The sequence below is a fragment of the Lathamus discolor genome, chromosome 4, assembly GCF_037157495.1.
Source record: "Lathamus discolor isolate bLatDis1 chromosome 4, bLatDis1.hap1, whole genome shotgun sequence".
Lineage (NCBI taxonomy): Eukaryota > Metazoa > Chordata > Aves > Psittaciformes > Psittacidae > Lathamus > Lathamus discolor.
The window spans coordinates 34,778,429-34,802,394 of NC_088887.1; the positions used below are offsets into that span (position 1 = coordinate 34,778,429).

The window sequence follows — 23,966 nt, forward strand, 5'->3', positions numbered from 1 at the left end:
GTTAAATGGGGCTTTAGTCTGTAGACTTATTCTGTAAAAACACCTCCAATTCATTCAAGCTCCTTACCTCCCATATAAAAGCTAAGGGGAAGGTGAAACTGAAAACAGCCTTCCATATTAACAGTTTGAGATTCAGCATCATTGAACACATTAGTTGTGTGCTGCTGCTGGTCAATGGATTTTTCAGTTGCTTTAATAACTACAAAATACAGACAGCTATGGAACACATTCTTTCTTTTATTAATAACAGATCACATTTGAACTTTGAAAAGAGTGAAATTAAAAGGTGTATTAAAACATACCCACTCTATGCAATCTATTTTCTTCAGTAGAAAAAGAAGCATACAACAGCTAGAAATACTATATACACAGTATATCAGTCTAGTCATCAGCCCCTCCAAATATGCAAATTGGTATCACGGTGTTAGAATACACCATCCAGTTACAGTCCGGTATGAATTTTAGCTTTTGACTTTTCATTTAATACAAACCACTAAGCACCTAGTTCAGCTTACTGATCTTAAAATACATACAGAGTGGTACTGTATAGGAAGATACCAGTGTTAAGCTTTTACTTCTGCTTCCGTATTTTAGGAATCCTGCCATGTTAGTATGTCTGTGATCTGTTTTGAGTACATGGAAATCTACAATCGGCTTCTCCATTGAACAGAGTACCTTCTGACACAAACAAACATGGTTAGCTGTATCTTAAGTAGCCCTTTCATCATCTCTAGCATTTATTTCAAGCAGATTTGTGTTGTGTTTATTTTATGCTGGATGCTTTCAGCCCAAAATATAGATCACTAGAAAAAACAGTAATCTACATCATCCTGGTTTTGTTTTTTTTTTTATTCCTCAAAAAAATAAAAAAGCAGAATGTCAGCTCTTAAATTAGTTCGGCACTTAAAAAAAAAAGGCATTGGGAAACCCACAAGTTGCACCCTTCTCTCACAACATCCTTGGGAAAGGAATGTCAATATACAGACAGGCAGGCACACACAGAATGGCTGATACAGACCACAGTATGGCAGACTCCGGCTCTTAGCCTTACATCCAGTCTTAGTCCATGTGTGCTCTCACTTGCACACTCAAGCATGAGTAGGTTCTGCTGGTTCCACCTCAGTCCATCAGCTGACATGCTGATGAGTGGGTCAGTGCACAACTGGAGAAGGCCCTTGCGTCAAGCTCCAGCAGCCTTCTTGCACCAGGTAGAAAAGTAGCAAGTTCTGTCCCTTTTGTTTAAGTCTCACTTAACAACACAGTAACTGAACTATTACTGCCCTGCTGAGCAAACTGTAGCAGGGTCTGACATGTGGGTCTTTGCATGTCAGCATATCCCCCATGCTTCAGAAGAACCTCAACTGTTTTTGTGTGCCCTCCTCGTGCAGCCAGGTGAAGAGCTGTCAACCCTTCACTGTCAGAAACATTGATATTTTCTGAACTGACAAGTTCCTCTACTACTTCAGAGTGCCCGTTTTCTGCAGCAAGATGTAATGCTGTCCTATTTAAAGGGCCCCTGGCTAGAACACTGGCCCTTTCATCTACTAGCAGCTTTGTCGTTGCTAAATGGCCGCTGCGAGATGCGAGGTGCAGTGCAGTGTATCCTTCTGCTGTTGCTGCCCCAATGTCTGCCCCATGTTTAAGGAGCAACCTTGATGTGCTTGTGTGGCCGGTTTCAGCAGCAATGTGGAGAGCAGTCTGCAAGAGCCCATTCTGTATGTTGACATCCGACTCCAGGTCTATAAGAAGGCGAGCGACACGGTAGTGTCCTCGTTGAGCAGCTAAGTGTAGTGAGGTCCTTCCATCCACAGTCTGCACATTCACGTTTGCACCCCGCTGTTTGGCCAGAAGCTTTACAATGGGGAGATGACCTTGCCAGGCAGCATAGTGCAGTGGCACCCAGTCATCCTTTCCTTTGATGTTCACGTTAACACCTCTTCGCAGCAGGATCCGCACAATATTCTCTTGGCCATACTGACAAGCTATATGGATGGGGGCTCTGCCTTCAAAATCTACCTCATTTAAGGATGCATTCTTATCAAGCAGCATTTTGGTGCTGAAATCATCCCCATTTTGGGCAGCAAAGTGAAGAGCAGTCCACTGATCCTCATCTTTGGCATTAACATTGATTTTCCTAGCCATAATCAGCTCCACAATGCTTTTAAATTTCTTCTCAATGGCTATGTGAAGAGGGGTGGATCCCTTCTTGTTGGTAAGGTTAGGATTAGCATTGTACAGGAGGAGCCATTTGACACATTCTTCTTGACCAGCTTCAACAGCCAAGTGCAAAAGACTGGAGTTCCCATCTAAAACAATATCAACATCTTGAGGCTGGAGGATCTTCATTAGCTTGCTGGTATCTCCAGATAAAATGGCCTCTGTTAGCTTCCTCTTCTGGATGTCTGTAGTACCAATATCTGGATGGATACAAGGAAGACAAGTTTTACAATGAGGATGGTGGGATGCTTGAACAGTTTGCCCAGAGAGGTGGTAGATGCTCTATCCCCAGAAACACTCAAGATCAGGTTGACAAGGCTCTGAGCAACCAGATCTAGCTGAAGATGTGCCTGCTCATTGCAGGTAGGTTGGACCAGATGACCTTGAAAGAAGAGCTTTGGGTTGTCTTCCAACCCAAACTACTCCATGAAAAAGACACCATCAATTCTGATAGCCATCAAATCTTATTTCCCTATAGCTAACATATCTGGTGGCTTCAGAAATTACTTGACTGCAAAGAAAACGCCCTTCCACAGTAGTTCCAAAACAATTTCAGGTCAGATTTAGAGTGCTGCTTATTTTTATTCTGTTTCTTGTGGAATGAAGACCCAAGGATGCTGTGGTTGATCTCCCTGCACTAATCATGGTTTGCCTAACTGGAAAATAGGTAACTGGTTTTTGCAGCACTGAACTGAGAAGGGAGGGGCCTGTGTGCATCAGCAGGGGTCTTTATTACAATGCTGATAGGGGCTGCTGAGAACACGGCTTGAGTCTTCTCAAAAGTGCTCGGACTTGGGCTTATATACGTAACTGAAAAAAACCCCACAAACTCAGCTGACCTGACGGGGCACTGGCTTTAGTCCCACTTCCAGTGGGATGCTGGACTAGGTGACCTCCCTTCCAACCAACCTTTAAGTGACTGATTCGGTAATTGCTTTGATGGGAACTCAGGTCACTTCTTTTCAAAAGTGAGTGAGATTTATTATTTGTCATTAGGTCACGTTTGGGAACCACCTCATTCCTTTTTTCTGTTAAATAACTACCTCCAGTAAACAAATCTGCAGTGCTGACTAGAGAAAGCAAGACTAACAGTGATTGCCAGAATGCTATTCTTTATGACTACTCTCCAATCCAAAGACTCCCATGCCCCAGTCCAAACAACCACAAAGAAAAACTTGACCATTACCTGAACTCTCCCTTTCAAAGGAAAGGGAAAGGGAGCCTCTGGATGAAAAAGCTGAATCTACAGATGAAACTCCTGAAAGCCGCTTGTCACTGGAGGCAAGTTTGGACTCTGAACAGCTGCGGCTGAGATCCTCAGGGCCTTCCATAGTCTGTGAAATCCCCGAATCCAGCTGGGACAACAACTCTGACAGACTGTAATCCTTAACTAATGGTAGATCAGGCTCCTGTTTTGTCTTGGATAATGCAGAAATCCCCTTCAAGAGAAGCAAACAAGCATTTTAGAGAGGTCAGTAAAGAACACCAAGCATGAGGCCCCATAGGAAGAAATATGCTTGTTAGTTTGCAGGCAGCCTTTAAGCACTGTCATATTACATGAAACCTCTGAGTAAGGTAACTGAAAATTCTCAGATGCAGGAGAGCAGCTTTCATCAGTACTCACACAGCCACTAGAGCCACATATCTCTTGTCTACAGCATCATACCCACGTAGTTCCAGCCTTTACTTCCTAACTTTCCTGCTCTCCCCCTCAGTTCTGTGCTGAGGTTTTCCTGAGCTGGGTCCATGCATCTGCTGTCACATTTGCATTTCAGTCTTTCACCAAGAAGGACCACTTCTATCATGCAGGAAAGTGCTCAAAAGCAGCAAAGAGGTTTCTGGGGAAGTTACAGGTCACAGAGGAACCTGCTTGCAACAAAACCTAGTGTGCTTCAACAAGGGGCAGAAAGAAAAATACCTCAGGCTGCTGCTCTGGGGAATGCTTGGTGTCCAGGTCCTGAGTTATCATCTCTTTCGTTTCATCTTCTGGTTTTTCACAAAGGGCTTCTGTTTCTGAAGTGATTTCTTTGAAGAAAGCAAGAGAAGTTTGGTTGGTTTGTTTTTAAATGGGAAACTTTCCCAAGATGTCCTGCTGCCTTTCTTTATCATTAAAGCTTAGCAGCTCTAATTCCAGTTTTGGCTATTTCACCCAGCAGCTCATCAACGTGTACAAGTATGCACCTAAGCAAGGGGCTGACTAAACAACTCATCTTCACATTCAGACCAGGCTAATGTCACACGGTGGCTACACTGCAGGACTGAAATGGGAGCCAGTCTACTGCCAGCAGATGTAGAAATATGTATTTAAAAAGATGGAATGCATCCTCCCTTCAGTCTCCATATCTTGTCTGGGCAAGAGGAGAGAGAGGAAGCAAATCTCTCCCATTAATGCTACTTAATAGCACTTTGAGATAGCACTTGCTACATCCTTGCACACATCTGAATTCATAGCAGGTGCTCTGGGCAAGTTCAAGCTTTTCACCAGAGTTGCCTTTTGTTGGCAGAAAAATGAAGGTACAAATTGTTTTGTTACAAGAAAACAGTTCAGTTTCTCCGCACACACTGGTACATTTCAAGAGCCAGGGTCTTTTGAACGCTTTGTATGGTGAAGACCACACTAGCTCCAGTTTGTCATATGCTCTGACACACACAGAAACGAACATAATTTCTGGTTCAGTACAGGTCTTATTCCTTCTGAGTTTACATAACCCCATCATGGTCAGACTTGTCCCCACATAATCCCTTCCTCCACAAATAAGTAAGTGGCCAGTAGCATTGTCTCTACCATACAATGTGCTCCATTTATTCTGTCACAGAGGTTCACAGCATTTACCCCAAGGATTAAGAGTCCTGAGTAATAACATGACTCATAGAAGAATAAATGGGCAGCCAAGTTACAAGGAAATCTTACCTTTAAAAGTTGGCCGTTCACCAGGATCATCTTGCCAACATTTTTGCATCAGTTTGATCAAGTTATTACATGAATGAGGTCTGGATTTGGAAACAGCAGGTAGCTCTGGGCGGTGGCCTTTAACTACTTTTACCATAATATGTAAAATGTTGTTTTCCTCTGTAAAGCAAGAGTGCACCAAGTAAGATCTCCCAGCAAAAGGTGTGATTTCTCTTTTGTCTAACAGCACTAACAGTGTATTAGGCTGAGACTTTGCCTTCATAATTTTTTCTAGATTTAGACTGCTTTCTTTTATCAACAGGGAACAAGAAGTCGGTCTTAATTCTCCCACAACACATTCATCACTGTGTTAATGCCTACTTCCCGTGTATCAGTTAAACACAATTGTCAGTGAATGATCCTTCTTTTTCCACCATTAAAAAACAAACACTGAACCAAAGAAAAAAAAATAACCTAGCAGTTCTCTGCTGCCCCTTTGGATTTCCCTTTCTGCTGTACGAAAACTGAACCACAGCTTTTGTTTAGACCGAGTACCTGAACTTTTCATAAAGGTGAAGAATAACGCAAATCAAGCATTGCAGTACTGTGGCTCCCGACTCTGAAGTCAACCACTGGGGTAAATGGGATGTCTCACTTGGGTAAAAAATTAATAGCAGACTGGGACATGTTCAAACATGTTTGCTATACATAGGCTAGTCATGCACACAGGAAAAGTCATAAAGAATAAATAGCTGCCTGTTGATCAGTGCATTTACTGTGGGGTGGAACAAGGCTCATTCTCACAGACAGCTTTTTATTTTTTTTAAAGAACGAATCTGTACCCGCAATCTACAAATAAACTACAGAACCTCTGTGCAGAGAGGCTGTTTCTGAAAACAGCACAGTGCTTGCTCTATGCCATTCCTCGCTGGCCACAAACATGTCAGAAGTCTGCAGAGGCCACACACTAATCTGGATCCATACAGCAAACTCCAGCAGAAGCAGAAAGGTGCAGACGAGGGCCTCTGCAGCAATGTGGGTTCTGCTTTTACAGTGCAGGACAAAGGAGGACTTACATTTGTGATCAGAATTTGAGAGCTTAAAAGTGGCTACCGCACAAGACCGTAGGAATTTGGAGGACGTGTATAATCTGGGGCTGGTGGGGCAGGAAGTGTACTGATCAGTGGAGAAAAGAAAAAATTCCAATACAACCCACAATATATCAAACTTACCTGCAAAAGGCTTCTTCTGAGTAAGAACTCCCCAAACCACAATGGAAAAGCTACAAAATCAAATAAATTCAAAAAAAAAAAAAAAATTATTTCTAGAAAAGCTTAAAAACAACCCTCCAACAAAAAAGTCAAAAAGCTAAAAAGCTCACGGAAGTATCATTTACTTTCCTAAGTTCTCTTTTCACTGTCCTTCACTTCTGCATCTAATTCATCTGATGACCACATACTGCAAGATGCAGGCAAGAATATGATTTTAAAGTCTGCTTTTTTGCAGGGAGGAACCTGAGGCAGCAACACAAGAGACGTGCTGGAGGCTGCCAGGCTGTTCTTGGTTACATTTACCAACTACTCCACATCAAAACTGACAAAATCAGAGAGCAGCAAAGCATTGCTGTGGATTTCACTTAATACTTCTACCCTGTAAAGCTACTTTAAAGAAATGCATTCCATTTAGAATATGACATATCTCTTAATCTGCAGCTATGATTTCTTTTTCCTAGTAACATTACCATGAAAGAAGAATCAAAGACTGAGTGATGAAATCCACTGAAGATAACTAAGAATTTTGTCACAGACTCAAAAAGTAGGTCAGAATGTACCTTTTGATGGGGAAATTAAAGGTGGGCAGAGTGCCTCCCATGCCAGCTACTAATAAATGTTACTTGGAATAATAACGCTCAAGACTCAGGATCAGCTGCAGTTTGTTAAAAGGCCTCTACCCCATTAAGACTTTGCAAAAAGCAGAGCAAATGTAACCCTTTGCAAGGTAAGGCTCAAACTACATTTAGGGGTTTCATGCTTAATTAGGTTTTATAACCAGAAAAAGAGGTCTCAGTTTACAGTATTACTTTAAGTGGTTTTAAGTGTTTTCACAGTTAACTGACCTGTACACATCATGTTTGGTGTCAAAACACCTGTTTTTCTCCTTGATGCGCTCTGGGGGAAGGTACGCAATTGTGCCACACAAGCCGTCCATGCTGATGTCATGGGAATGGGACAAGCCATTGCACTTTGCAAGTCCAAAGTCAGAAATCTGCAAAAAATGAAGGAAGAAGGGATGAGAAGTGCATGCCACCATTAGACTTCAGAAGCATTAACGAACAGTTTTCTGTAAAGAGGGACAGGATCAGCTAACAAAATATTGCAAGCTGCCATTCAGAAGTACTAAGCCAAGAGAACGCAGAATGGTTTGATTTGGAAGGGACCTTAAAGATCATCCAGTTCCAAGACCCCGCCATGGGCAGGGACACCTTTCACTACACCAGGTTCCTCAAAGCCCTGTCCAACCTGGCCTTGAGCACTCTGGAACACCTCTGGAAGCATTACGCTATGGTAGTGTTTTCTTTATGGTTAAACAGCAAGCAGGTTTTTGCAAGCAGCAGCATGTTACGCAGCAAACACAACAAACAGTCAAGACAATTTACTGTAATTTAAAACTAGTCAAATTTAGCTAGTGCAAAGTACTTTAATGTAATTATTGGTGCTGCCACCCCCTTTCCCTATGTAATCTCACATTGCACACTATGTGTAAGTGTTCTGAGCACCTGTTTTCAAACCATGAGCTCTCCAGTGGGTGCCAGAGAACAGCTCTTTCAGATTCCACTGTTACACTGACCGTGCCAACAAGGACTAGCCCGACACCAGAGGCACTAAGTGCTAAAACTCCCAAAACACACACACCAAAAACCCAAACAGGGCATTTTTCTTTTTGGCAACCAGGACACATGGCAAGTTGGTGCAGTGACGCAGTGAACACAGCTGAAATGAACAAAACAAGTGACAGCAAGTTTATAAAAAGGACACACCTCTACTTTAATTTGAAGTGTCAAACAAATATGCATTCATTTGCTCTCAAAAGCATACCAATCATCAAGCAAACAGACAGGCAAAGAATTTCCTTTGTCTTCCTTATTTCCCACTGGACAAAAATGTCTATTATGCTAAGTGGAAATATCAAGAAAAGTCAAGTCTTCTTGAACCACTCACTGATTTTTGAGTACATGTTAGATTAGATTTCTCCCCTCCCCCCGCCTTATACATTATTTTATCTAATAAATACTCAGGTTTCTCATTTATTCGTTCCCCTTTTGATCTTCACTGCTTCTCCTTTGAGAAAGTTCACCCTCAAAACAGCAAGCATAATTAAAAAAAAAGTTGGGTTTTTTTTTTTTCCACTAGGCTCCAACTTTACCCTTTCAGAAGTTTCTGTCTAAAGATACCACAAAGCCAGTCATAACACGCATCCATTACTGGAAAGGGAGAAAACTGCTGCCAGGTTTGGCCTCCTGGAGAACAGGCAGGCCACACAGCCATTGGTCTTCAAACGCTAGGAATCTCCCTTTGCCATAAAACAAACAAAGCAACCCACACGGCTTCAGGAGGAACTTCTCCCAGGGGCAGAGAGCTCAGAGGCATTCTCAGGGGCTGTAGGAGTCCTGTACCCTTGCACACGGGTATATCCAACCTGTTGTCCAGTCTGTAAAGTGGGAATTACTTGAGAAGAAAAACACTGGGAAAAAATGAAAAAAAAGAAAAAAAGGAAACAAGGAAAGCCCTCTGGAGGAATAGTTTCTCATGCTTGTAGGTTTACACTCTCAGAGCAGGGCTGCTGGCCTCCTCCACAAGCCAAGCACTGGAGTCCAGGAAAGCAGTAAGTAGTCAAGAAACCCAGGTTCGCAAGCTGGATCACCCTGCGAAGGGCTGAACTCATCGCCCCAGGAAGTGCTGCATGAGTTTGGGGCACTTAGTGCTCCACTAGAGAACAAAAGCACAACCCTAGTCACACAAGCCCGTGGTGTCAGGTTAATAAATTAAGCAACTGCTACAAGTCTGAACAGATCCGACTTGGAGGAGTACTGCTATCCTTTGATTAACATGAAGCAGAGACTTGTATACACCTCAAGAAATCCATATGGCATAATTAAAGTAATACACCTTCCTCTTTGTCTAAACAACACCGGGTTTCCTACTGTGTAAGTTAAGAACTAAAGATGAAATACAGACAGCACAGTGACACTCCTGCATTAAGAGCTACCAGCTGTGTTGTGTGAAGCTAAGGCTAGGGGCTAAGAGAGGCAGCTAAGCACACTGTATCGAACAGTCTCAGCCTACAGACCAAGAAACAGCTAAGGTACATAGTATACCTCCCCCTTCCCCTATGCTAGCAAGAACTTTACCTTATGAACCTGCCCCTACCTACTGTGAAGGACCAGCTTTTATACCAGTTACGAGGAAATACATCTTTAGAACAGAGCTTCAATATGAAATTCTGCAGAAAGCACTGGAAATCGAAGAACTGTTCTCTTGCAGCCTGCCACAAAATAGTGAGATTCTTCCTGCAGTTTTTGTGGCTTTTGTTAGATCCTTTAGGGTGAATTTTCCACATTGCATGGTATATTTAGTCATGCAATTTCTTTAAACATCAGTGGGAACTGTGCAGTGGGTGGAAGACACAGCCCTTTAACTTACCTATTTTGCCTTTAAATTGCTTGCCAGGTACCTAGTTCTGCAACACGAGGCACACTTGCTGGTGAAAATAGTGAGAGCGGAGCGCCCCTTCCCACTTCTTCCTCCACATCCCTGCTAGCCTTTGCAGCCCACCCTGGAATCTGCCCTGCTCCACGATCCAACAGGACCTGTAATCTCACTCCTCACATCAGTTATTTCAGGTGGATCCCATCATGCTTCAAAAGCATACCTAGTATCAGTAGGGTTAAGAGGAGACACGGAGGCGACAGACTGCTTCATGCAAAATACGCGGTGAAGAGGTAGGAAGAAGAGAAAAAGCATTGGCCAATGCCCACGCAGACAGTGGGATTGTTCGTGTTCAGACAGCTCGCTTGGTCTCTGCTCTTTACAGGTCTGCATGAGAACAAACACGTGAGCAGCGACCGGGAAGGGGAGCTGTACGTGCTTCCCTGCCCACTTCCCAGCAACTCTTACTTTACTGAGAGATTCCAAGATCTCAAGATTATTTCTTTTCTTTCCTTTTTTAGTTGTGTTTGTTTCAGTTAAGCACGCTGTGAACACAGGCTGTTCTCTGCTTCTGACATTTGTGGACCTTTGCATTCCAGTTTGTAAAAAACACAAAATTTTAGGTGCTTTGAGTTTGTCAAGTTATTTTTGGAAACTTTTTTGGTTTTTTTTTTAAACTAGCATATATGCTCATGTAGCTATAATGGTTACTAAAGTCAGCTATTCCCAAACACTGTAGGGATCTAGGAACAAAATCAGTGCTTGAAAGTGCTTTCACTGCTGACTCCTGACAGGCCACCCTAAAGCATGCACTTAGCATCTGATGCTGCAAATAAGACTAAAGAACCCACTGCAATGGACCTGGGGACAGAATTCACCAAAAGGTCTTCTCCACCAAATAGATAACAAAGCCATCAGATCAATTTTTAATCACTGCTGGCATATCCAGTATTTGTCTGTGCAAAATCTCTGCACACTTGGATATTGAGAATGCCGCCACATTTGTCTACAGGGTTTGGGTGTTAGCAGCGGGTTGACCTGGTTTGTGTGTTTTTCTGGGGGTAGGTGAGGCAGGCTGGTTGTTTCAATTTTGTTCTTTAAGAAATGCCAGAAATTTTAAGAAACTTACATGGGTCACAGACCTGGACTACTAAAAATGAGGAAAAAATATGAATTCTGAGTGTAGACAAAACAAGCATCTGTACTTCAAAGAGATGTCTTTACTTCAGTGTTTATGAACACACTTCAGTTAGCTACTAAAAGAAGTCTTCCTGAAACAGACTGTATTTCCACCCTTTCCCAACCTTCCCTGAGACCTTAACTCCTCAAAACCTGTTTCAGGTGTGACACTGGTACTGCTCTCTTCAGAAGCAGCAGGATCCAAAGCCATGGTAAAGCATCCATTTTAACCTATCATAAATCTGCACTGCCATAACAGGAATGGTCTTGTTCCCTCCCCTCTGCCACCACAATTAGATCAATTAAGGAACTGATCAAGGTGAAAACCAGCTTTGTTGGTTGGGATTAAAGAGCCAGTTAACAACAGCCCTACCTTGATCAGGAAGGGTGGGAAAGAGGCAAGAGGGACACACAAAACAAAAAAGCCTCTTCTCATTTCTAGTAACAGGAGAGCATTACAGCTGATAAAGTGGCTGTGTTAACTACCATAGCTAGTCTAATAAGGAGAGACAACCTCTCCTCACCAGCCTGGCCTCTGGGTATTACTCTGACCTACAGTTAACAACCTACATTAAGCAGCTTTCTGAAAAACAAATCTGCCATTTGATCAGGCTGCTTCTAACTCCACACTCAGAAACTTTGCAGCCCCTTCTTTAGCTGAAGCAAATAAAGGCAAAGACCATAGAGGCAGCCTATGCAAGTTAAGCAAGACCACCAGCACAGCACAACATGCGGCAAACTTCACACTGGTTTAAAATGGGAGTGCTGGCATTATGGGAAATAAAAGGAACTACAGTGAGCTTAAAGCAGTGCACAGCTGAGACCAGTTCATCCCACTCCCAGTTCTTAAAATCTGGGATATTAAAAATAACTGGTGGGATTTGACTCTGTGTGTGCATGCACCCACACATGTAGACATGTGCCTGTGTGTGTGTTTGTATATATGTATATACATACACACACATATATATGACAAGATGAGGGGATGCAAAGAACAGGCTGTATAGTAAGAGAAACAAGAACTTACAAATAACACTTCTGCCCAAACGTCTTAAGTTACAAGTTGATTTAATTTTAAATACCTGAACAAAAAGTAACACTCTCGACCATAAGACACTGAAGATAAACCTGGGAAGCAGCAATAGAGAGAGCATGCAGGCATGACAGCTGGCAACAAGTTAGGGTATGAGACTGCTGCATGGTGGGTAGTGGTGGTGTATTTTCCTACTAAGGGCCCCAAAGAGAGATCACGTTGGAGCAGGGAATGAGCAAACTAACAGCCCACGAGGGTAGTGCTGGAATGTGGCACAGCTTCCCAGTGCCAGCTCCCTGCAAGCAATTGCCACATCACAAGGAGCTCAGGGGAGACATCCAGAATGTGTACAGAGGGCAGGTGAGCTGAAGAACAAGCTCTCAAAACGTAGTCCAGTTAAGCTAAAACAAGGTGTTAGACCATAAATACTGAAACACTGGAGAAAGGGGCAAGGAGGACCTTGCAGGTACAAACAGAAGTAACAGGTTGATATTCAGTTTAAAAAAAAAAAAAAAAGAAAAGGCAGCAGACTGATCCCTGCTAGCAAAGCCTGTCAGGGTATGGAATAATCCTCCCAAGGAAAACACACTGCTTAAGGCAACCAAGATGGAGCAGGACACGGCAAGGAAGGGAGCTCCCAGCTGATGCTGGAGCTGTCAGGAGTGAGCTCTACCAGTACTCACAGGGGAGGAGGCATGCATGGATCCATCCTCCAGAAAACCAGCAAACCCTGCCCTTGCATTGTACATATCAGTGTTTACAAATATGTAAAGGGTGGGTGTCAGGATGATGGAGCTAGGCTTTTTTCAGTGATATCCAGTGATAGGACAAGGGGCAATGGGTGTAAACTGGAGCATAGGAAGTTCCACGTTAACATCAGGAAGAACTTCTTTACTGTAAGAGTGACAGAGCACTGGAACAGGTTGCCCAGGGGGGTTGTGGAGTCTCCTATGTTGGAGATATTCAAGGCCCGCCTGGACAAGTTCCTGTGTGATGTACTGTAGGTTACCCTGCTCTTGCAGGGGGGTTGGACTAGATGATCTTTAGAGGTCCCTTCCAACCCTTGGGATTCTGGGATTCTGGGATATTATATACGTATATTTAAAATCACCAAAGAATCCTCCAACATGCCTTTGAAAAAGTTAGTATCTGTCCCTGATCAGTGCTCAGGCTAATCCCATCCTCTTAATTATCCTCCCAAGAACAAAATTCAGCACGCACTTATGTAATGCACACAGGAGACGGCTTTATGATATGGAAGCACCCACTTGATGATAAGTTCTGTACAGCACTACTGCGTTAGTCATCATCCTCACTCGGGGATTTTACAGTAAGCATTGTGCTTGTTAAAAGAAGAAGGGTGTGTTTCCATTTAACTAGCAATATAGCACAGAAGCATTTCTAATGTGCTCCACTGGAAGACTGACTGTTTCCTGGCTCAAGGGCAAACGATTTATAAAGGCCTCCCTATCTCCAAACTCTTCTTTTGCAGTGTACAACATCTCTTCACTCACCTTAGTATTCTATTAGGGACAGTCACCTACTAAATTAACACTAATATTCAAAAAGTAAAAACACTTCAATCATCAGCTCCATTAGCCTTCCAGCAAGAAAATGCACATTAAAATCAAGCTGCAGGGACCAAAATTAAATTACAAGCTTCACATCACACAAAAAGAAGGTTTGGGGCCACATTTTTAAAGTGAAGGCACCTCACAAAATATGTACATCTCTTATTTTGCACGCAGGTCCCTATGTCTGCTTGGAGGGGTTTCCAAGGTACCTGCAAATGTAAAATACCGCTGGCTGGAAACAGATCTGCATTAGACTATTCTTCTCTGAACTTAATGGAGAGAAGGTCCAAAAACCTTCATGTATTCGATATACAGAGCAAGTAGCTTCGATATACAGAGCAAGTAGCAATAGTTCAGGGATGTCAGCAGTGAACTCACTAGAAACACATTTTTTGTACCTGCACTTGCCCCCTTGTATTATATCACCACCCAGATATAGGCTATACAGCAGGAGGAATACCAGACAGCATTTCAACCTCCTGAAACAGTGAGAAAAACACAGCCTTCGTATCTTGGCTCATGGATGAGTCAAGAATTAGGAATTTAAGAAGTTATGCAAGCGAGCACAAACTTTAAGTAAATAAATACTTAGCAAAGGTGCTTCAGCACTAATGTGTGAGAATATACTTCCAACAGTTCAGATCCTGATGTTCTGGTCATAATATCATGGACCACCTGTTGATGCCTCCTACCTCAAAGAAAATCCTTCTAAGTACACCACTAAGGCATAGTAAAAAAGCTGAGACTTGCACAGGTGCAACTTCATTGGAGGCACACACCTCTTATGGTTGCAACCTTCTCGTGACATTAGGAAAGATGTTTTCATTTAAGAAAACTTCATTTTTCAGTATGGTGCAGCAAGACCAAAGCCATTTTGCTAGTTTGAGGGGGACAAGAAAACAGGGAACAGATGGATGATTGCACTGTCAATCTGTGACTACTTGTACTATGACTACTGAGTTGTATCAGCCAGCCAGCATGATTAATGATGCAGTTCTAAGGCTAAGAGTTTGGCCACTAATTGGGGCGGGGGGGGGGGGGGGGGGGGAAGAAGGGAGAGGAAATCAGGAAAAAGACGTATTTCAGTCCCTTATCCCTCCAAAAGGAAGGATCAGAAAGCAACCTCCTTAGGCCAGCTGTCAAAACAGAGCCTTCAACAGAGAAGGCAAATAAGTTTGCTAGCTTATGCTGGAAACAGGTAACAAAAATGATTTCATGCTGATACAGCCATAAAAATTTCTTTACATGACCTCTGGCATGCATAAACAGTCAGGATAGAGATACTTCTTTACTGTAGATGCTCTGAGCAAATGAAAAAGAGAATGAGTTGCCTCTGGGAAGGCTTCTCCAGACTCCAGCTTAAATGAGATTTGTGTATTTAGTGGAGTGTACAAAGCCAGAAGGACCTACACTGAACAAGGTTACCCCACGGGCAGCTGTGAAATGGCATAAATTATATAGATTTTCTCTCGCTGTTCTCATCTGTCTCATGACCTTACCACAAGGAAATTTATAGCAGGACCCATCAGGCCTCAGAACCAGAGCTCACTATGCTAGCACACTCCTAAAATTTCAGGAGAGTTCTTACAAGCTCAACTCTACCTCTGTTTACGTACTGAAATGGTGCATACATCAGGCAGACAGGTTTGGGGATTTGAGGGGCTGGGTTGGTGGGTTCTAACTCAAAAGGAACGCTGCTGTTTTCTCTCAGTCCTTTCTGTTTGGCAGAAGCCATGCAAGAATATCCAAAGGTGGGTCCCTGGCACAGAGTGCCCAGTGCATACCTTGACATGGTAGTGGGCATCAAGCAGGATGTTTGCAGGCTTGAGGTCCAGGTGGAGCAGCGGAGGGGACATGCAGTGCAAGAAGTTCATCCCCACCGCTGTCTCATGGATGATGCGGAAGCGCAACTCCCAGGGCAGAGGTTCAGAAGCCAGGAGCTTTTCCAGAGATCCCGTTTCCATGTATTCCATGACCAAGCCAACTGGCTCTTTACAGATGCCGTAAACAGGAAGGATGTAGCGAAACTTTGCCATTTCCATCTTCCTTGCTTCTTCCAATAACTCCATGCGCTCCCTGGGTAGAAGGGAACAGATGGTGAAGGATGGAGTAGCTGGTTCTCCCCCCACACCAAACATGCACAAAACATTAAGGAACTGAACACCACATTCACGACCATCACTTGGCTGAACAACGCTACATCTCACCAGCCTGTACTCCAGGCATATTTCCACATTTACTAACCTTGCTTTATGCCTCTAATGGTAGGCAGCTCACAGCTGCTGAACCACAGGCAAGCTGTACACTTCCAACAGCACAAACATCCCTAGCATAAAGCCCATCTCCCCACTTTGATGTTTATGCTGTGCTGTTAAGAATGAGGACGATACACATAGTGTCCAGATTTACCACTGCTGTAACTCCTTGGGCTAAAGTCATTAAGTTTTTGTGAGTCATAAAACTGTGTTAATCAGGAGCGGGTACAGACAGCATTGCTTCAGCTGCAGGCTGCCAGCATGCAGACCCAGGCCTTGGGAAGGGAATCCCTGGCAACCACCATTTAGGGGAGCAAACTGACTGCTCTAGCTAGGGGAACACAGCAAAAGCCTCCTTGTCCTCAAACCCTAGATTTGGCAGCTCCAGTATTATGCTCACTCAGCTCCAGTGGATGCCGAAAACTCCTGACACACATTTTTCAGTGATGTAACAGGCCCAGCACCAGCACATGTCACGAGCACCCTGGATTGCTTACATGTCATTTCAGCCTGACCTTACAGAGTGCTGAGCGTTACTCAGTCCAAGCTGCAGCCTCCCAGCTGAAGCCCCTTCAATTGCCATGCACTCCTTCTGCACCTCACACATGGCTTTCAGGCTGCAACAGCCTGCAAGGACCAACTGAGCGTTGAGTTGGAAAGAGGAAACCAGGGTCCTCTCACCAGGCAGACTGCTCACAAAGGGGAGCCACACATGATGTGTGAAAGAACCTTCAGTCTGTCTACTACACTAGCAGCAACGATGGGTAGACCCGGAGCAGCTCTGGGCCACTGGCAGTGCTGCATCACTGTTGCTGCCACCCACGGATTCACAGAAGAGGACACAGGGAGGTCAGATAGGTAATGTTTCGTGAACCGACCCTCTCTTATTACACAACAGCTCTTGTAATGTACCCAAGGTGTGTACACTATTTAATGGAGACAGTACCTGAAGTAATAGGACAAAGTTGATAAGCAGATGTGTGTCGTTGCCCCCTGCTCCATGATGCCTGGATGACCCAGAGGGCCTGTGCTGAAACACAGCCTGCAAGAGACTCTCGGTGCTCCCACATGGATGCAATTTTGGGAGCTTCATTTAGCCCTTACACTCCACATTAGGAGACACCCACAACTCCATACCCTTCCCCTCTGCTTCGCCTGCTTCGAAGCACAGAGTTGATGTCTGCTCAGACAAGGCTGGCAACACGGTTCCCAACCTGATGGCTGCAGCTGTAGCAGGCTGCAATAACCCAGCTCAGTTAACATCTCACGCTAGGGGCGAGTCTAGCCTAACAAGAAGCAGCAGACCCATTTCAGAGGGAAGACCTGGATGAAAAATGGTTTCAGAAGGACATACACACAGGGAGTTAAAAAAAAAGATAAGGGAAATCTCCATCTGTTCACCATGTTGGCTCCTGCTGCTCCCTACAGCAACTTTCTTGTGAAATAATTGCCTTTGTAGACAAGTACCCAGTTTGCTCTTTGGCACGCTGGAAGGGAGCGCCTGTGAATAACACAACCAACTCCTTGCCCCCAAGCCACATGCATAGCCAGCATAATTCACCAGGCTTCGGCGGGCTGAGCTCTGGAGTCAGGGATGTAAAATACCTGTCTGAGCCCTTCAAGGCAAGGCAAGAACCAGCAACAGCTAAAGCCTCACAAGAACCACTAGACTCGCAGGGATGGGGTTTCAGGGCTAACAACAGCCACAGACAGCATCACCAAAATCACAGATCTCAGCTGATTAAAATGGGGCATTTTCCCCATGAAGTAAGAATTTCCACTTTAAACAAAACAAAAAAAGCTCCCTTTCTGCTTGGATCAGACACAGGTAGATGAGTGAATTAACTGACTGATTAACGGCCAAGTACCATTTATCTAATTTGCCTGTTTAAATAACCCCCCCATACAACAATCCTTCCCAAACCCAGAGTATTTAAAACTGAATAAGCTGGTATAGCCAGGGAGACACGGTGGTTCTCTAATACAGACTCCTGTCACCTTTAGTAAAGAGAAAAGGAAGAAAGACAAAAAGAAACAGCCAAAATACACCTCGGTCATTAGCCAAGTGCTGGAGTGCACTTGCGTTAATCCTGTTAACACAAGCAGCTCGTTAAACCAAGATCTCCTCCATCGGGCAAAGATGAAAGGTCTTTCCCTTCCCTTTTCCCTTAGCAAGGTGCTACTGGCACTCAGCACAGTCTTAGGCGTTCTCAATGCAATACATAAGTGCTAATGCTGCAACAAAGGATGCTGTAGGTATTCTTCAAGTTCACATTTAACAGATCAAAGTATGGGATGGGCAGGGTTATACTGCTCAGCTACTCCTAGTGCTTAGACATTATTCTGCATTATCACCAAGAAACACTTCCCTCCAAAGTGAAGGAAAATAAAAGCTCCTTATGAGGTTTTTCAGTCAAGAGGCATGGGACTAGCCTCTGTTATAAGTGTTTCTTATTTAATACCTACACAATTAAAGAGTCAGAATTATCTTCTCTAATCACCTTGGCTCCATTCTCCTCCCCCTCCAGTACTATATCCTAACATTATGGTAATAAGAATTAAAAAACCTGCACACAGGACAGATGAATTCACATAAATCATGGGGTGCATACACTTTCCCCTATAGTAGTATTATAAGACAGAGGCACACACATCAAGAGATCTAGTACTGCATCAGTGCCAAACAGCATCTCTGTCAGTGAAGTTCTCAATGACAGATCAGCCGTTCTCAAAGCAATCAGAACTATTTACATGAATGGGGGACCTCTGACATCCCTGAAACATCTGTCTGCTTCCACTCAAAGTCAGACCCCAAATGGATAGGGCTGCATTCTTCGGATTCTCTTGGAGAGACAAGGGACTTATTCCTGCCCACTGCCTCACTCCCCAGGGCCCAACCCTCTTACCACAAACCCTGCCACAAGAACAGCAGGAATTATGACTGTATCTGCATTTGTGTGTATCCAATCTTTATGCCCTAAAGATAACACTGCTATAAAAATACAACTTTAAACTCACAAGGCAGTCCTTGCACTTTTATATTCCCCCCACCCCAACACATTTTCTTAATGAAGTCTGAGACAGAGCAGTTCAAGTTGCACCAAAGAAACTCAAAGAGCCCTGAAAACCCTTAATGCGGCTATTTGCATGTACCACCCCCAGGTGCAGAGCAGCCAGCCCACCCAAACTGCTCTTCAGTGGGGAATGCAGGTTACCTCTTTACAAACTATACTGGTGGTGAAGATGGGATCCGCAAAATCACGCCTCTGAATTTTTACAGGGACTCTTTCCCTCCATTGTGGCAGATGTTGAAGAGCATACAGCGACCTCTGCTCTGCAGGGTACACCTTTAATGGCCTTCACACTGCTGATCCTCAGAGAAGAAAGTGAGTAAGAGAAGAAAAAACACCGCATGGTCAGGGCAGAATACGTTGGGGAGGGGAGGAGGGAAGTATAGAAGTTAAAACGTTCCTTCTTTCAGGTTAACACAGATCTCAGCGCTGTTCACAGATCTCTGCTGCATAACCCTGGTACAAGAGTACTACAGGTGAACACAGGCAACTAGGCTCATCCCTACTCTTTGAGGAGCATGAAATGGGTATTAAGTTCTACCTACATATCCAGAGACCACCAGAACAGGCATTCGTTCACCTTCACTACCTAAATACATGCAGCAGCTGCTAACAGCAAGACATTTCAAACCTTCATAAATTTTTAGGTTCTGCTGCACTCCTAAACGCAGGTCCTGCAGAGGGAGGTACATGTAGGCCTTTACTCATTTTATTTTCCCAATCAAGCCGGCAGACCTTTCCAGCTCCACACCCTGTCATCACCCCCACCTGCTAATGCTCCAGTGAGGAGTCCTCTCTGGGAACTGTTACATGGTTCATACTCATTATAGTCTGCACGTTTACATTCAGCTGTAAGAAACCCACAAAGGCCTGCAGGTTGTTCGTTCTGGGCTTGCCACCCGTTTCCTCCAGACCACGCTTCCATTCTTGCCAACAGGAGTAAAGAGAAGGGACTCTGTGCTTCCCACTGTGAATCCTGGAGAAGAGGCTCCTCCACCTTTCTGGGTGACACACTCTTTTCTCCAGGCTTACACTGAAGCTCCCAATCTTGAGAGCATCTTGGGTCGCATGTGGGAAGTGATCTCGGGAGATGGAAAGTGGGAGCAAATAAGGTGTTAGGAATGGAATTTGGCTCAATCCCCTGGGAGGGCTCGGGCTTAAAGATAAAAACACTTCTGACTGTATATTCGGTTTTTCTTCTGCTTGAGGCCACTTGGCTCTATGGTGTGATAATTGCCAAGTGAATTACTCCAAATCTCTTACTGTCTGCAGAAACACAGTAAGAGAGACTACAGAATATTACCTCCGCCGAGCCACTACAAACATGGTTTTAATGTGGTACCAAATAAATAAATAAGAAAAAGCCTCCACGTTTTTCAGTTAATGTTTCTGATACCACTGGTAATTGTTCTAACTCTGCTGCTTCACAGGGTTCCAAGAAATGGCTAGCCAAGTTCATCTCCTGGATTAACTGTCTAATTACACAGGCTTGTTTCAACCTGTGAACTAAAGAGGTTGTGTTTTATGTTGTCTGTGCCCCCCACCCCACCATCTGAATGACACAAGTTTCTTAGAAAGGTTTCAGGTGAGAAGTCTCTTTGGGGGCCAGTGTTACTGACTGCTGAAAGGGGTCTAAGAACCAAAGGAAAAGCAGATACAAATTTGGCTTTGCTTTATTTTGCAGAAGCAGCTGTTTCAAAGGCCAGGGACCCTCCGATTTCTAATCTATGCTCCCCTTAAGCATCCAAAGCACAAATTCTGCAGTAAAACAAATAAATTACTGTTTCAAGGATTGGTTTGTTAAAATTAAGCAGGAGCTGCAGGAACCCCATGGCCTTGAAGTTCCCAAGTTCTCAAGGCATTTTTATTTACTCCACTGCATGTTTGTATGGTCTCTGCAATACCTACAAGCCTCATAACCACTGGTTCTCTATCACACATCAAATATATTAATATAGAGATTTGGTAGCAACTCCCAAGATTCACTGTTCATATTAAAATAGGTGACAGCATCCTTTGGCTCAGACTTAAAGTTAACATTTGAGTAAATTTCTAGATGTATTTTGCAAATGAAAAGTATAACAAATGTTCTATCTTATTTTTAAGAGGTATTTTTATTTTAACTGCAAAATTAGTCAGCTACAGTACGATTTTGAGTAGGCCTCAAAAATCATCAAGTCTGAAATGTACTTGGAAGTTTTAACGGTAGGAAGGCTTGCAGGGTAACCCTGCAGCACACCCTCTGCAACTCTGAGGCCCTTCCATTTTATTCACAGACAGCAGTTACCCTGTGCATATATTAAACTCTCCCTCTTCACCTTCTGTCCCCCAAAAAGGACATTTTGCCTCATTTACTGTATTATATAAGCTATGCCTACAGCAAAGCCAGCAATTCAGATGAGGGGCAAGATGTCCCACTACCCTACTGGTCCTGCAGAAGATGGGCTTATAAACTTTTTCAACCTTAGGCCAACTCATCTCCCTTCTCCTGCAGGAACCACAACAAATGAAGCCTTTTGTGTCTGAACCAACCCACACGTCAGAAAATGAACTGCAGGATCAGCTCGTGAGTTGGAAAAGATCCAGAAATCAAGGTGGAGCTGGAAAAGCTCCGTGAATAGCACTTGGCCATAATTCGCCTCCCTCTGTACAGACGCTGACCAGCTGGTAAGTCACTGCTGTCCCTCGAAACAGAAGGATGTTTCTAAAGGAGCTTCTGACAGCCTTCTTCTCCTAGGAAGGGCAATCTGCACTTGGTATGCCCGCATCACACACAGACTGCGCAAGCACAGTATAGCTAACTGTCCTCCGCCGTGGGCCACAACTAGTCACAGAGGGCAGGTGAGCTGGATGGGGTTCCCACCATCTTCATCTGCAATACAATACAGCTCCACACTGGACTACACAGTGAGGGCTCCCCTGGGCAGATACAAGCAGAAGCGCTGGCGCTGAAGCTGGAAAATTAATTTCCCAGCACATCTCCCTTCAGCACCTGCTCCTCAAAGCCAGCATGTCCACGGCCCAACACCGGCACAGGGAGCCGGCTGCTCGCCCTGCTGCTAACCACCAGCCACAGCAGTCACAACTCATGCAAATGCAAGGTAAAGGGCTGGCTTTTCCCAAAGTAGGGAGCTCACCGGAGTGAGACACAGGAGGCTTGAGAAACCCCCGGATCCCATCCAGCAGTTTCACTCCTCCTGCACTTCCCATTGAGGGCTGCCTTTGGTGACCTCTGGAGCTGCAGCAGGCGTAACGCTTTAGCACAAGCCAATACATGCACGACCAGGGCAGGGCAAAATGCTTTCCAAATGGCTCCGAGGGAACAGGCCAGCCCTAGACTGCAGCCGTGCGGCGGCTCTCTCCAAGCTGCTGCAAGTGGCTAAGGAACGTCGCTTGCTCTCTGCGCGAGGCCAGCCCCATTATGTACAACAGAACCAAAGGTGTTGGTCCGGGCTTCGCTTAAGCGTAGCAAAGGCCACGTTTGCCTGGGGAATACTTAATTGCGCAGCTCTTTCCTGCATGTAGTCAGACCTTCATCCCCACTGCTGCTGTTGGTAAACAGAGCTGAGTGACATGCTGCAGCTCCCAGGGCTGGGTCGGGGCAGCTTGTTCCTTTTCCGAGCCCGCTCCCAAGATCTGTAACTCTGGGCTATACGGCCTGGCTCGGGGCTCAAGAAGAAGTTATCGCACAGGCAGCCTGACCGTCTTGCTTGGCCTGGGAAACATGATTACCTGGGAAGCACGATCTGTGTGCCTTGTGTGATAAAAGCACAAGGGAGGCTTGTGGAAAAAGGAGCCCTTCGTCGCCCCTTGGCTGTATTTGCACATCCAGGGAGCCACGGGGCGACCACGGGCTCCTCAATACCTCGAGATCTTCATCCCCCCACTTCCCCGTTGTCCCCATCGCCCCTTACTTCTCATCCACATGAAGGCTGGGCGAACACTTGATGGCGAGCCACGTCTTCCAGTGGAGGTGCCGCACCTTGTACACCTGCCCGAACCCCCCCGAGCCGATCTTCTCCCAGCTGCCGAACTCGCTCTCCTCGAAGGTTTTCAGCAGTCCCATGGCCCACGGGGAGACGTTCTCCCTCGCCATGCTGCTGCCCCTCGGCCGCCGACAGACCGACCGACCGCCCGGCACCGCCGCCGCCGCCCGCCCAGGTGAGTCAGGTGTGCCCGCGGGGGGGCGCGGGGCGGCGTCACTTCCTGGGCCGGGCCCGCCCCCCCTCCGCCGCTGCCGGGAGCGGAGCGGGGAGCGGCTGTGGTGCTGTCCGGCCCCGGTGCTCGGGCGCTGCTGCCGTAGCGCCCTCCCTTGGCTCCCCAGGGCCCGGGCAGCGCTTCTGCCTTCCCCCGGCACCTATAAAGGGCGGTGCCTTGGCTCCTCTTCTCGCTCCGCTGTGTGAGCTCTTGGTCCTGTGTGGCGGCCGCAGCCGCGAAGCCTGGCAGCGGGGTGCAGCGGTCGTGGGCAAAGCTCCTCGGGCAGGAGGGAAGCGCTGCGCACAGTTGTTGGGGTGCGACAATTACCTATTAAATAAAGGGAAGCACCAGCAACTGCGTTCCTTCCTCCTCTTCTCCAGGAGCCCCAGTGGGTCTGCGCCCCTTCGGCAAAGGAGGATGATGCATCACGCTGGGGGGCTGCAATGCTTGGGGCAGCCTGGTTTGCGTCGCAAAGGCTGGAGGCTGCTCGGGCGCGCTCCAACGCGACAGTTTTTAGGGAAACCGTGCTGCCGAGAGCTGCTGCCTGTCTGGTTTTCAGTTGCCCCTGGGATCAGGAGCCTTGATGATCCCAGCGGCAGATTTCAGTGCCTGAATCCTTTCGTGGATCTAATTGCAGGTGCCACAGGTCTTGGAGCAATGGATAAAGGGTCTTGCTCTGTGACTGAGATGCTGCAGTTGGAAGGAAGGAGCCTGCACCCTTTGGTGTGTAACGCAATGGTACGGAGGCTATTGCGATCTGCAATGTGACCTTCACACCTATCACATGTCTAAAGGCTAATAAAGCTTGTATTTGTTTATCATACTGAATATCAGGCTCGAGCTG

The 23,966-nt window shown here is 45.4% G+C and overlaps 1 protein-coding gene across 1 annotated transcript; it reads right to left on the minus strand.

The window, feature by feature from the left end:
- Positions 1-217: 217 nt before the first annotated feature.
- RIPK4 (receptor interacting serine/threonine kinase 4) lies at positions 218-23,259 on the minus strand. The gene is made up of 8 exons (XM_065677003.1): positions 22,840-23,259; positions 15,384-15,675; positions 7,224-7,372; positions 6,340-6,389; positions 5,129-5,287; positions 4,136-4,242; positions 3,404-3,656; positions 218-2,417 (listed from the first exon to the last, which is right to left on the minus strand). Exons 1-8 carry the CDS (start codon positions 23,019-23,021, stop codon positions 1,240-1,242), a joined length of 2,370 nt encoding a protein of 789 aa, XP_065533075.1. The 5' UTR covers positions 23,022-23,259; the 3' UTR covers positions 218-1,239.
- Between the last annotated feature and the right edge of the window lie 707 nt (positions 23,260-23,966).

Coding starts and splice junctions, on each gene's coding strand:
- RIPK4 (XM_065677003.1), bottom strand. CDS start 23,021: ATGGCGAGGGAGAACGTCTCCCCGTGGGCCATGGGACTGCTGAAAACC. Junction 4,243..5,128: donor TGAACGGCCAACTTTTAAAG/GTAAGATTTCCT, acceptor CTTTCTTCAAAG/AAATCACTTCAGAAACAGAA. Junction 3,657..4,135: donor CCCCAGAGCAGCAGCCTGAG/GTATTTTTCTTT, acceptor CTTCTCTTGAAG/GGGATTTCTGCATTATCCAA.